Source organism: Gastrolobium bilobum, unplaced genomic scaffold, assembly GCF_033153095.1.
Source record: "Gastrolobium bilobum isolate Gb01-03AN ecotype WA unplaced genomic scaffold, APGP_CSIRO_Gbil_v1 utg3209, whole genome shotgun sequence".
Taxonomy (NCBI): Eukaryota; Viridiplantae; Streptophyta; class Magnoliopsida; order Fabales; family Fabaceae; genus Gastrolobium; species Gastrolobium bilobum.
Window position 1 is genome coordinate 836,074 of NW_026899772.1, and position 13,344 is coordinate 849,417.

General features: G+C 31.4%; 1 protein-coding gene across 1 annotated transcript; it reads left to right on the plus strand.

The window, feature by feature from the left end:
• Positions 1-3,797: 3,797 nt before the first annotated feature.
• LOC133293300 (uncharacterized) lies at positions 3,798-4,130 on the plus strand. The gene has a single exon (XM_061491846.1). The coding sequence runs from the start codon at positions 3,798-3,800 to the stop codon at positions 4,128-4,130; it is 333 nt and encodes a 110-aa protein (XP_061347830.1).
• Positions 4,131-13,344: the final 9,214 nt, after the last annotated feature.

Here is a 13,344-nt window from a genome sequence, read left to right on the forward strand (position 1 = left end):
AAGGTGCAATGGATGCAGAGCTATGAAACGGCGCATCCTGACTGCGTTCTTTTGTGGATTTAACTTTGGGCTGACCCAATAAAAAAAGATGAGATTTAAATATCATGGTTCAGCCCAAAGTTATTATTTATTACACATACGTATTATTTCACATTTACTAGTTGATTTTATCTTCTTTTTTTGCAAACTTAAAACTATTATTCTACTATGATGTGAGAGGTTTAGTAATATATAGCAGTTATTTTCCTATGACAGATTTGGTTTAGTTGGGTAATTTGATACTTAATGATGTCGCATAATACATATTTTTTAAGGGTTCGTTATTTATAAAGTTATTCTAGATAATTTTGTCTAATGTTCACTGAAATGACGTCATTTTGGAGCGAAAATCATGGTGTATTTATAATTTTAATTTATTTCAGGATTATAGTAGTTTATATCATTTTAATTTTTTAACCTCAAAATAATGTCGTTTCGGTGAACATTAAATAAAATTATCTAAAACAACATTAGATACTTTTTTTTCCATTTTTTAAACTAAACTCCTATTTTAGTTTTAAGCCTGTGTGATATCTATATTGTTTTTTTAAAAAAAACTTCTTTTACTCATGTTCGAAATTATATTTACTCCACCTGTCTTTTATTTTAATATTGCTATTGCTTTATAATTTTATTACTATTATTATCTAAACCCCTAGTATGATTTAATTTTGATACCTTTTATACATGTTTAATTAGTGAATTAAAATATGAAGCACCTGTGCGAAAATAGATATTGTTTTTTCAGTAAAGGTGAAAGTGGGTCGAGCCGGCCTAGCTTATATCAGTTCAGACTTGGCCAACTATATATAGATAAATATAACGAACCCGAGCTTCTAAAAAGGTCTATTTAGGAAGCAGTTCATAGGTTTTACTTACATGTCGGGCCCAAGTTTATAGCTGACATGTATCATATTATTTATTTTAAATAAAATAAAATAATATTATTCATAGTAGTACCTAATGGTGATAGCTCAGTTGGTAGTTGGTGCATGTTATCTGAGTAGTTGGTGGAAGGACCTAAGTTTGATCCCCACCAATATCATCTTTTGGAGAGGTATAAGATCTGTACCAATATCTACAGTAGCATCAGAATCAACATTTAGTGCTGGAGGAAGAGTTATTGTGGCTGAAGATATCATCCAATCTTTAATATGTGGTGGAGATTGGATATGTAATAAGTATGACTTGAAGAAAAAATAAAAGGTATAAAAATATTTTTTTTGTTTCTTAATCTTTTTTTTTTTTTTTATAAATGGGTCAGGCCAATAGATAGATTCGTATTATACTATCGGGTCAGGTCAAATTAAAATTCTTTGAGATAAAATTCGGCCCAACTCAATCTACTTTTACCCCTATTTTTCAGTGATTTTTTGCTTAATGAAATATTGCTATAAATAAAGTACAAAACTCTGCATCGAATTCAACGATCTCCACGCCGGTGGAAATTTTGGTCTGTTCTATATTGTGCAAGCCTTATGCTTGTCGCTTTGCACTTTGACTTATGAGCTTCTATCACAATGATGCAGCTTGCACATCAATATGAATGCTTCTTCTTCTTCTTTTAGAAAAAATAAAAAATTGATTCTCATTAATTATCTTTAGTGGCAACGTCATGCTTCTTCTGGGTCGGTGTTATTAGAAATGGCATTCGCATTGCATCTATATGGTCAGGCACATACAGCTGCACCTTAACATGCCATGTCAAATCTGATCTCTTATAAATATTTTTTTAGATACAATCTCTTATAATTTCGCTTCCTACCAATATACTACAAGTCTTTCGGAAGCAGGTGAAATGTCATCATATTTTTAATTAGTATTAAATTATTAACTTTTTCATTAACCTTTTTTTATATACTTACAAACTCTTCTTTATAAGAATTGAAACCTCCAAAACATAAACGCATATATAACAAGGTATTAATATTTTTTATTTTATAGAAGATTAATCTCATACATAAAAATTTGTGGAGTTTATATGGGTCTATATGAAAAGAAAAAAATAAATATAAATCTCACACATTATTTATATATATATAAGATAAAATTATTTTTTATAACCTGAGAAATATTAATCTCATATAACAATTAATTATTCATTTGGTTATAAGATTTTAAAATTAATTGTTTACATATTTTAAAAAAAAATTAAGTTTAATAAGTAAAGTTAAGTTGCGAAATTATTGACTTATCTTAAGTACTTATTTATTATTTTAATACTAGTACGTATTATATAAATCAAAATAATATCATAACAATTATTGTGGTCAACGTACCATTATTATTTTTTTAAATTATTATTTAATCAGTGTTATTGTACGTTAAAAAATTCCTGCTCATGCCAGAAAATTGTATACCGAACCTGGGCCCATTGACATCAATGAGGTCACTCGACTCACTCCTTTTACTAATTTGTCACACTACATTTTAGGGTTTTGATTGGAAAAGGGACTACTATTTTTTTTAAAATTACAACTTTTATGTAAAATTATAATTTAAGTAATCAAAATTATGAATTGAGTAATAAAATTATAAATTTATAAAAATTAGATATTTTTATAGTTTTACAAAATAATAAATTATCTCCTGTAATTTTCTTTTTAAAAAATCAATATAATTTTGAAATATTTTAGTCATATAATGCAGTCAAATTCATAGGACCGGCGAGATCGATGTTGTATGGGGATGCAAGTTCACCACGTGGGGCAAGAAGTGAAGTTCAAATCTCCCTTTTTTTTTTGATAACAAGTTCAAATCTCCCTTTAGGCCTTATCGATATCAACCTGGTTACTCTATGTGAGTTTAACGTATTTATGTCATGGTACACAATCCCCGCCGTCCGTCCCAAATTTTACTATCTCGTAATTATGAGAATGAGAATGGGTGGAAAAAGTTTTAAAGGTACGAGTCTCACCCCTCTTTCTGAAAATGAAAGAATATAAGATGTGTTATTTAAAATGAAATACCTTTTTCTCATTAGATATATCCAACTCTGAACATCTTTTTCGAAAAGAATTTTTTTTTATTGTGATGAATTTTTTTTTTCAAATATTAAAAAAGATGTTTCGAGTTGAATACATCTAATACACCACTCTCATACGATTTTGATTGCATAGAGTTAAAATCACATTAAAGCTAATTTTTTATATATAAAAAAAAACTCATTAGAGTTTTGCCCACGTCAGAGTGTTAAAATCAATTCAGAAAGTTTCCTTTTCCGACTTTTCTAAAAATACACATTGACTATTTTTTTGTTTTTTGTTTTTAAAAAAGATTAGTGGTTGAGGCTGAGATAATTGGATGATATTTTAAAAAAAGAACATATTTTGACACATTTCATGCAGGTTCTACTTAGCAGCCAAAAGACAACAAAGAAAGGACAACCATTCATGCAAGTTTACATTTGGGGTAGATAGCACAACTCAAAAGATTTTAATCATGGTTAAAACTCCATATTTTTCTAAGGCAGTTTCTACTCGAGGACATGCATATATGGTTTAATAATTTTCACAAAATGATGTAAGCCAGTTCAGGGACAGTCTTATCTCAATTATTCAACATATGAAATTAGTGCACATGATCTGCTTCATCACCTTATATATGACATCCTTGAATTGAATGACCCCACCGTCACTCTAGCTTAGCACTAGCCATAAAATATGCTATAAATATGACTTTCAAACCTGTCAATGCTTGTAACTCTTTCTCTTTCTCTCTCACTCTCAGTCGACAGGAAAAGTCCATCTTTAAGAAAAATGGCTTTGTCTAGAAGGTCATACGCTGCTTACTCAAAGATGGATAAGGAGGACCCTCAAGAGATAATTCATCGAAGAGCACAGTTCTTGATCTACAAATTGTTGGAGCAAGCAGATTCTCGTAGTAAACAATCATGCCTCAGAATCAGAATATCTAAGTTGAAGGTGAAGATTGGGAACAGGTTAAGGAAGCTCAGGAAGAGAATTATGTCAGGTGTCTCTGCGGCTAGAGTTGGCATTCATGGACACGTTATGAGTCAAATGAAAACATGGAAACGAGTGTTTGGCCGAGGAAGACAAACCCTTGTAACCATTCCTCCTCTTATCAAATGATCATATATATACATATATGTATGAATGTAAACAAATTACTAGGAAACTGATGTTTTGTGTAATACAAATGTTATGTTTCGGTCTTTTCTATCATATTTTTTCTTCGCAGTTTTCTTTAGCCTAGATAAGTGTGAAATCATATCATCAGTTCTGCCTGAAGATCAATTGAGTTTTTGCATTTTCTTTCTATATCCTTTTTTTTTTTTTTGTACATATATGTCTCCCTCTTTTCTGGTTCTGTTAATTAGACTCTGGACTCTGCTACAGAAGTAGTAGATGAAACGGCAATTTTCGTCCGTTGTCAATTATGTTTAGTTATTGGCACTCACTGGCGGTGGAAATATCTTTTATAAAAAATGAATTCAGAAGTTTGTAGAGAAGCTAGGAAAGTAATAAAAATTATGAAACATCTATAAAAATAAATAGCAGATAATTGAAAGGTTACTTTCAGTCATTTTTATAGAAAAGTTAAAAAAAATTGTTTGATTAGTCAAAATTTTACCAGAAAAATTGAATTAAATTTTATTAGTCTGTGTTTGGTTGAAGTAAAAAGAGTGACGGGAAAGTAGGTTAAAAAGACAAAAATAACCTTTATTGTTATAATTTTGAAGGTAAAAGAACATTAGAAGCACGGTTTCAAATTTTTGAAATTCACCATATACTGTCCACTTTTTGCAAGTCCACACATGTACTGTGCAAGAGGGTAAAAAAGTCATTATGCAAGTCCACTTTTTTCCATTTGCATAACTTTCTACAAATACCATATTGCAATTGGCAAAATCCAAGGGTGCATTTGTTCTCTTTTTTCACATAGTTGATGATTGCTAGGCAAAATGAGTTTGCAAGCTAAATTTATAAAAATCCTCTACTAAACAACGATAACAACATTTACCAATGATGAATGCCGAAAATATTTTCAAAAAATCTATACCAAACAAGGAATCGAGACTAAATATTAATTACATGATGGGCTTTTATTAGTTTATTTTGGAGTAGCTTTTTAATTTTAAATAATTTTTTTGAAAAATAAATGACTATTTTAAAAAAAACTATTATGTAAAACATGAAACTAAGTACATATATATGTCTTTTTTTTCCCCGGTAAACATGTATATATGTCTTTAAATACACAAGAACTATCATAAAATATAAAAAGTAAAATTTAAAATAAATTCAATTCATAATCAACGTGTTATAAATTAGTAACACTCATGGTCAATATAATTAAAGATAAGACAACAATAAAACAACTATACTTACTTTTTAAATTGTGACTAATGTTATTTATGGAACAAAAAATTTATATATATCATGGTATTTTTTTATGTAAACTGTGACTAATTATTACTTTTTGTCTTATATTAATTAAAGAGTGCCTTTTTTATTGCTGTCACTGCACTACTTTTATGATGCAGCAGACACGGAAAAAGTGGGACCTAATTATTCTTAAAAAAAAAAAAAAAAAAAAAAACTAGGATCCACTAATGTATCATATTTTTTTATGTGTTGTTGCAAAAAAATTTATATGTGATAACAGTAGAAATTCATTTCCTTTTAATTAAAACTAGCATAAATCTTTATTTTATCAAAAGTTCATATGAGAATTGTCATCTATTTAGGAATAATCACACATACAGATACATATATATGTGAAGTTGGGAGGCGATGACTGCAAATTCCCATTCCCTCTGCCATGATTCAGCTAAATAAATAAATAAATTTAATACGTAAAATGAAAAATTACTCTTTTCTTCTTATCTAAACTGACGTTTAAACATACTAACTTAATGAAGTTTTAGTATTGAAATGCTGCATATGATCAAGGGGTCTGTACATAAAAGTCAAGAACACATTTGATGAGTAGCAATCCTGAAAAAGACACATTATGACACAGAGTGTGTGGTCGGTGCAGTAGTTAAGTTTCTGATGGTAGCTGCTATCGGCTATTTGATTATGTATTATTTTGTAATATAACATCCTCAGCCCCTTCAAATCTGGTCCACGTTGTACTGATACAATAATTGACATTATTGAGGGAAATTAAGACTTTCCCAATTAATTTTCCAGTTTTATCCCAACTTGTGTCCGATAATATATATAATATATTAGTAGAGACGATCGATTACAAGCTTCCCCATATATGAACGGTCATTCTGATCAAAGGATATTATAATTATTCATTAATTGTAAAATAGTAGGAGGTTTATATAGGTTTGTGATTAGGAAACTCCTCAACTAATTGTTTCGTTTTCCCCCCCTTTTATTCCCTTACCTAATTAAGAAGGTTAGGACCAGCTAAACAAGAAAATAGGCTCATTATATTTTATTTAAATGTGTATCACTTCAATTATATTGTATAACTAAAATATTTTCCATTTACCCTTATATATATGCATATGTAGTCATTAGTTTTCGAGAATGAGATAATATTTTATTGTACCATCTTCATTAATAAATTTTTTAAAAGCTCTCAAATTAATAATAAATTTTGAATTTTTCATGTTAATTTTAATTTTCTCAAATTTAAGTTACTTTTATTCTTAAATAATTTTTTTTTTACAATTTTTTCCTTTCTTTACTCTTTTTTCTCCAAATATATCAACTACTATTTCTGTTGGTGACAAAATATCAATTACCTATTTGTCACATTAATTCGTTTTAAATTTTTTACTGTAAAATTTATTTATTTTTCTTCCTGAATCTCAACTACTCCACTTCTATACATTAAATTAGACTACACCATATTCAGAAAGGCTTCATCTTTTAACATATTCTCCTTTTAAAAAAATGACATATGTCATTTATAGTTTCTTTATTTTTAAATTTTTAAATTCAATTTTTAAAAATTAATCATGCATATTTGTTATAATTTTAAAATTTTCTCTTGTAATTTTTTTTTTTGAAGTTTACTTAAATTAATTATTTATAAATTCTTTACAATAATTTTGAATATTAGTCGTTTGTTCCAAATAATTTACAGATCCTTCAATCCCGACTATGATTAATTTACAAGTCTACCCATCAAAACTATCATTTACCAGTCCACATATGGATTAATTTCACATATACTTTATCTATTTCTCTCTCTGGAACATGAACTAAGTATACTTAATCTGAACCCAGTGCATGGCAGCAAGTTAGGATTCTTTCTTTCTAAGATCTGAAGTTGATTCTTTTTAAAATGAAAATTTAAAAAAGAATTCAAACATAGTGTGAAAGTAAGTGCCGGCATTAATGACAACAATTATTGATGAGAAGAGTCAACGAGTCAAATGCACCAACTAAACAGCCGTTGTGACCCAGCTGCAACTTCAGTGTACAGTCCCTTTATTATAATTAGTTTTTTTTCCCGTAGATATGTAATTAGTTTTATATATACAGGTATCGGCAACCAATTGCATCCACCTGTATTGCAGAAGCCCAACCTGGCTAGTGAATCTTCCGACATATTTCATATTTTTCTCCATTAAGATTCATCCCCCGTTAGAAAATTTTGGTATAACTTGCAGTAATGGTCCCTGTTTAAGACCTCGAGGCCTACTTGCAATTTTTTTCACTAAATTTGAGGGAATACATCCTCCCATGATAAAAATTTTACATGGCCTTATCATATATAGTTTTTGTGCATCTCTCTCCACATATATTAAATAAATAAAATCTAATAATTATTAATGAAAAGACAGATAAATACAAAAATTTCATAATAATAAATTATATGAAATTTTAACATAAGATAATTCATTTTCAAAAACTTGATATATATATATATATATGAGAAAATATTTCAACAGCTACTTTAGATAAGATTATCTATAGGTACTTCCAAAACTATGTCGTTTTGATTAATGAAGGGTGTTTCTGTATTTTTAGGTGAATTAATGAAGGGTGTTTTAGTAAAATTGATATGATAAAAAAATAAATAAAATTAAGGAAATATCCTTCATTAATTCACCTAAAATTACATAAACACCTTTCATTAATCAAAACGACGTAGTTTTGGGGTAGCTGTAGATAACCTTATATAAAGTGACTGTAGATAACCTTTGAAATTTGACACCTCATTTGAGAACCATTAAATCAAAAAAGATCAACGACTCTGATTTGTAAGTATGTGACACCATTGATTTTTTTAGATCTAATGGCTCTCAAATGAGGTGTTAAATTTCAAATTTGACACTAGTGTCAAAGGATCCTACCTCATATATATATATATGTGTGTGTGTGTGTGTGAGATATGTTATTTTTATATAGATGTAAGAATAAGAAATATTATGTTATAAAAAAAAAAGAATAAGAAATATTACACCAAATCTTAACTGTTGATTTTCGTGCATGTAACTATTAAAATTTATTAGGTCATGTTAATTAATTAATTAATATGACCCAAAAAATCTAAATCGTTAGATGCACGAAAATCAACTGTTAAGATTTGGTGTAACACTTCTTATTCTTACACCGATGTAAGTTAATCCTATATATACACACATACACACACGCACATATATATATATATATATATATATATATATGTATATATACATACATGTATGTATATATACACAACTATCTATATCTATATATGAGGTAAGATCTTTTGATATTGGTGTTAAACAACATCTGAAGGCCGTTAGATTAAGGCAAGATCAACAACTCTCAGATAAGATGTCAAACTTTTTTCTTTGACACCGGTGTCGAAGATGCTTACAAATTAGAGGATCGATCAAGGTAAGATCAACGACCCTCAGATGAGATGTCAAACTTTTTCTTTAATACCAGTGTCAAAGCATCTTCTCCATATATAAGATGTCTTGAGTTTTCAAACGACATATTATAAGCTTCAATTGGATCTGTATAACTCAAGTTTTGCTTGTCACAAGCTCATTATTTCAAATTGGACTCCCTGTAATAGGGCAACAACTTCAAAGTTAAAACTGTGACTATTCTACTTAGCCAATGGCTCTAAGATTACGTAGGGTTATAGCTTCATATAGGTTCAAATCTCACTCAATTTGAAGCTCTTTATCTCAAGTTATGCTTGTTTTACCTAATGATGTAGAAAAGCTTCAGTAGTCTAGCGCTATCATGTATACACACACACACATATATATATAGAGAGAGAGAGAGAGGTTTAGGGCCTGTTTGGAGCACTTGATAAAGAAAACATTATAGGATAACTTATCATATCCTACTTTTATCTCTTGTTTGGTGGGTCAATAGGATATGATTAGCTTATCATATTGTCTCATTTTATCCTATCCAATACATGATTTCTTATCCTATGGGGGAGCTGAGTTAGGATTCAACAGGATATGATAACAATATTGGATACCCAATATATTCCAATATATCTCACGCTACTCAATATATTTGTATTTATTGCATTATATTTAATTTTTTATTTTTCTTTCTCCTTCTACATAATCTTATTAGATTGCTAATTATGTGCTCATCAAACACAGGACATGATATATGCTTATCAGCCTCATATCATATCTTACTCTTATCCTATCATGTCCAGCAAACGAGCCTTTGAAGTTTCTAAAGTTACTTTATCTCCAATATTTACCAAAATATACACACAAAAGTGTATTTGATTTATTTTTTCTTCCTTCTCTTCACAAGGTTCACATGGACCCCACATACTACTTTGTGTGTACTTTGGTCAGCATTAAATAAAATTATCTAAAATAATTTTAGAAACTTTAATATATATATATATGATTTGCTTTGTTTGCTGTTGCTAAAAAAACAAAATTTTGCAGCAGATGCAAAAAAATGATCCATTGATTTTAAAAAAAAAAAAAGAAAAAAAATGCCAAAATCTGATGTCGTATACTGGTAACTATGGGTCATGCTGAAAAACTCTTTTTGCATCAACTTGTTCCTTGGATTATTCTTAATAACACTAATTGATTATTGGGTTTGAATAAAATTAAGTAGTGCTGAATCTGAAAAGACATGCAAACCCGCGCGGTTCATGCATAGCACAAAAGCACAACACTTTCTTTCATCACCCAACCAACCCCACCATTTTTAACAGGTAGCATGCTTTCATGTTCTGTGGAGGCTTCAAATCGGACCAAAGTCAACTCAACTGTGGGGCATGAGTTTTCACACTCCTACAGTGCGATTTGTTTTAATTTGATATCCTCTTGCCATGATTGTTATTTTTTTACAAAATTATTTTACTAGTGAAGTACTTATTGAGTCCTCAATAAGAACCCATTTTAATTATTTAAAAAAAAAATTGATTTGTGATTCTTTTAAGATTCAAAATAAATTCATTTCGTCAAAATCGTGATCCTTCTATAATTCAAAATAGATCCGACCCACATTAATCCTCGAAAGAACTAATATGAGTCTATTTTAAATTTTAGAAGATCACAAGTCGGCTTTTTTAAAGAGATTAAATTGGGCCCCATTATATTTGTTGAGGACCTAAAAAATACTTACTTTTATTTTATTACTTTAAAAATTAAGAATGTATTAATTATATTCTTATTTTTTGATATTTCCATTAAGTTAAATAAAAAATATTAATAGAATAAGAGGATAATATAATCAAATAATTTATATTTTCTTTAAAGTAAGTTTTTTTTTCCAAAAATAAAATAAAATAAATTCATTACCAATAATAATTAACCTCAAATACTCAGAAAAATATAAAGCAACAAACAGTAGTCATTTTTTTTAATTTCTTTTTTTTAATTTATCTATCAGAAACTAAGAATTCAAAACCACTGCAATCTCTTCTCTGCTACAAAGCCCAATGGTCCAATGGTCAAGGGCATGACGTGAATATGGCTCCACCACTAAAGCATTAATCATTCTTGAATTTATGGTTCAAACCATGCAAATCCAGCAAGAGCCATCTCACTAGATTTGGTTCCTAAGTTTGGGCCACAGTAAAGGATGATATTATACAGGTGGCAGTAGCACCCTTATCAGCTCTGAACCTGAGGTTCCTTCTTGTTTTCCCACTTGTCCAATCGTTTCTTCGCTGTATTCACCTGCATTCATGAGACTGTACCCATTTTAGATCGTGACTTAATTCTAATTCAGTATTAGTATAAAATGTTTTTATATTCAATTCTATTAATATTCATTTTTTTATTTGTAATTCTTTTATCTTTCTGATAGTTTTTACACTGCTATTTCCCTTTCCACGTTTCTGTTAGAGAGTTGTGTGCTCATGTGCACATTCTGTTAGCAGAGTAGTGAAGTGCTATTTTTACGCTTTTCTGTTATGACCTCATGCCTTCTATATAACTTACCACTGTATGCAACTTTTCTTCTAAGTAATGAGAATTATGCAATTCAGCAACATTGAGTCTTTCTCTGGTTTTCCATTTCTCATAACTAATATGGTATCAGATGTTTCCTTTTAGCCCTTGCCTTTTTTATGGCTCGTGGCTCTCATAACACTCGCCCTCCTCCAACTGATGCTTCCTCTGGATCATCAGCCTCCATGGATGACAGTTCTAGTCTTTATTTTTTTACAGAGTGGTGACCATTCTGGGTTGATTTTGGTCTCCCATACACTATCTGGTTCTAATTTTCATTCTTGGCGGCGCGCCATGCTTTTGACTTTAACTGCCAAGAACAAATTATCCTTTGTTGATAGTTCCCTTCTTCGACCTCCTTCAACTGATTTGCTGTTTCCCGCTTGGATCCGCTGCAATTCCATGGTTATTTCATGGATTCTTAACTCAGTATCGAAGGAAATTGCTGACAGCCTGCTTTACTTCTCTAATGCCTATGAGGTTTGGACAGATCTGGCTATAAGGTTTTCTCAAGCCAATGGTCCCCGTATTTTCCAGTTGAAGCAACAGATTTCCCTTCTCAGCCAGGGACCGCTCGACGTCAGTGGCTATTATACCAAGCTCAAGGCGCTTTGGGACGAGCTCCATGATTATCTTCCCTTGCCTAAATGCACCTGTGGTGCCCTTCGGCATATCACCCATCAGAGAGAACAAGACCATGTTCTTCAATTTCTCATTGGCCTTACTGACTCTTTTTCGTCAGCCCGTGCCCAGATCCTGCTATTGGATCCATTGCCTTCGCTTGCCAAAGTTTTTTCCTTAATCCTCCAAGAGGAACGTCAACGCCAGATCTCCCTTTCCTTGCCTCTGTCTGCAATTTCCGAAACCCCTCTCCTCAATTCCACCACCACTAATCTCCCTCCCCCAACCCTTGCAGCCGCTACCCAACGCCGCTCCAAACCTTTCTGCACTTACTGTAACCTTTCGGGCCACATTCGCGAAAAGTGCTTTAAGTTGCATGGCTATCCCCTGGCTATAAGCCCACCCGAAACCCTCGGCCCAATAACCCACCTTACCCTCAGGCCCACTTCATTCACTCAGCCTCCCCACACCCTAACTCGTTTCCCCATTCCTCTTACTCGGTCAACCCTAGCCATTCCACCGCTGATACTCCGTTGGCTTTCACACCTACCCAGTACAACCAATTACTTACGCTTCTTCAACAGAGTTCTGCAACGTCATCTCCTTCCTCGGCTCCTTCGTCAGCTCCTTCTGTCACCGAGTCTTTCCCTTCTGTTGCCAGTTTTAGCGGTAAGTCCTCTGTTTCCATCCCTTCTTCTTCCTGGGTTTTGGATACTGGTGCTACGCACCATGTTTGTATCTCTTCATCTTTATTTGTTTCTTCTTCTCCTTCCTCTTCTTTTGTTAGTTTCCCTAATGGTTCACTTACTACTGTTTCCGCTGTTGGTTCAGTTTTTGTTGCTGATTTTTTGAAACTTTTTAATGTTCTTTTTGTTCTCTCTTTTCATTTTAATCTTCTTTCCATCCCTTCCTTGACTCGCGATTCCCCCATCATCATTAATTTCTCTGCTTCTCACTGTTTTCTTCAGGATCGTGCAACCTCCAAGACGATTGGGATTGCTGAACGCCAAGGGGATCTTTATCTTTTAGACAGTACCAATTTATTTCCTTATGTGCATGTCCCCCATCCCCTGAGTTTTTCTGTTTCTGTAAGGGACCCTGTCCTTTGGCACTCCAGATTGGGCCATTTATCTTTTTCTGTTTTGAATAAAATGAAGTCTGTTTTGGGTTTTTCTGAGAATTTAGATTTTGCACATCATTGTTCTGTGTGTCCCCTTGCTAAGCAGAAACGGCTTCCTTTTGTTTTAAATCCCAAACTTTCCAATTCTCCTTTTGATCTGCTGCACCTCGACATTTGGGGTCCCTTCCAC

What these genes read in the sequence shown, in the direction of transcription:
- LOC133293300 (XM_061491846.1), top strand. Translation starts at nt 3,798, where the DNA reads ATGGCTTTGTCTAGAAGGTCATACGCTGCTTACTCAAAGATGGATAAG.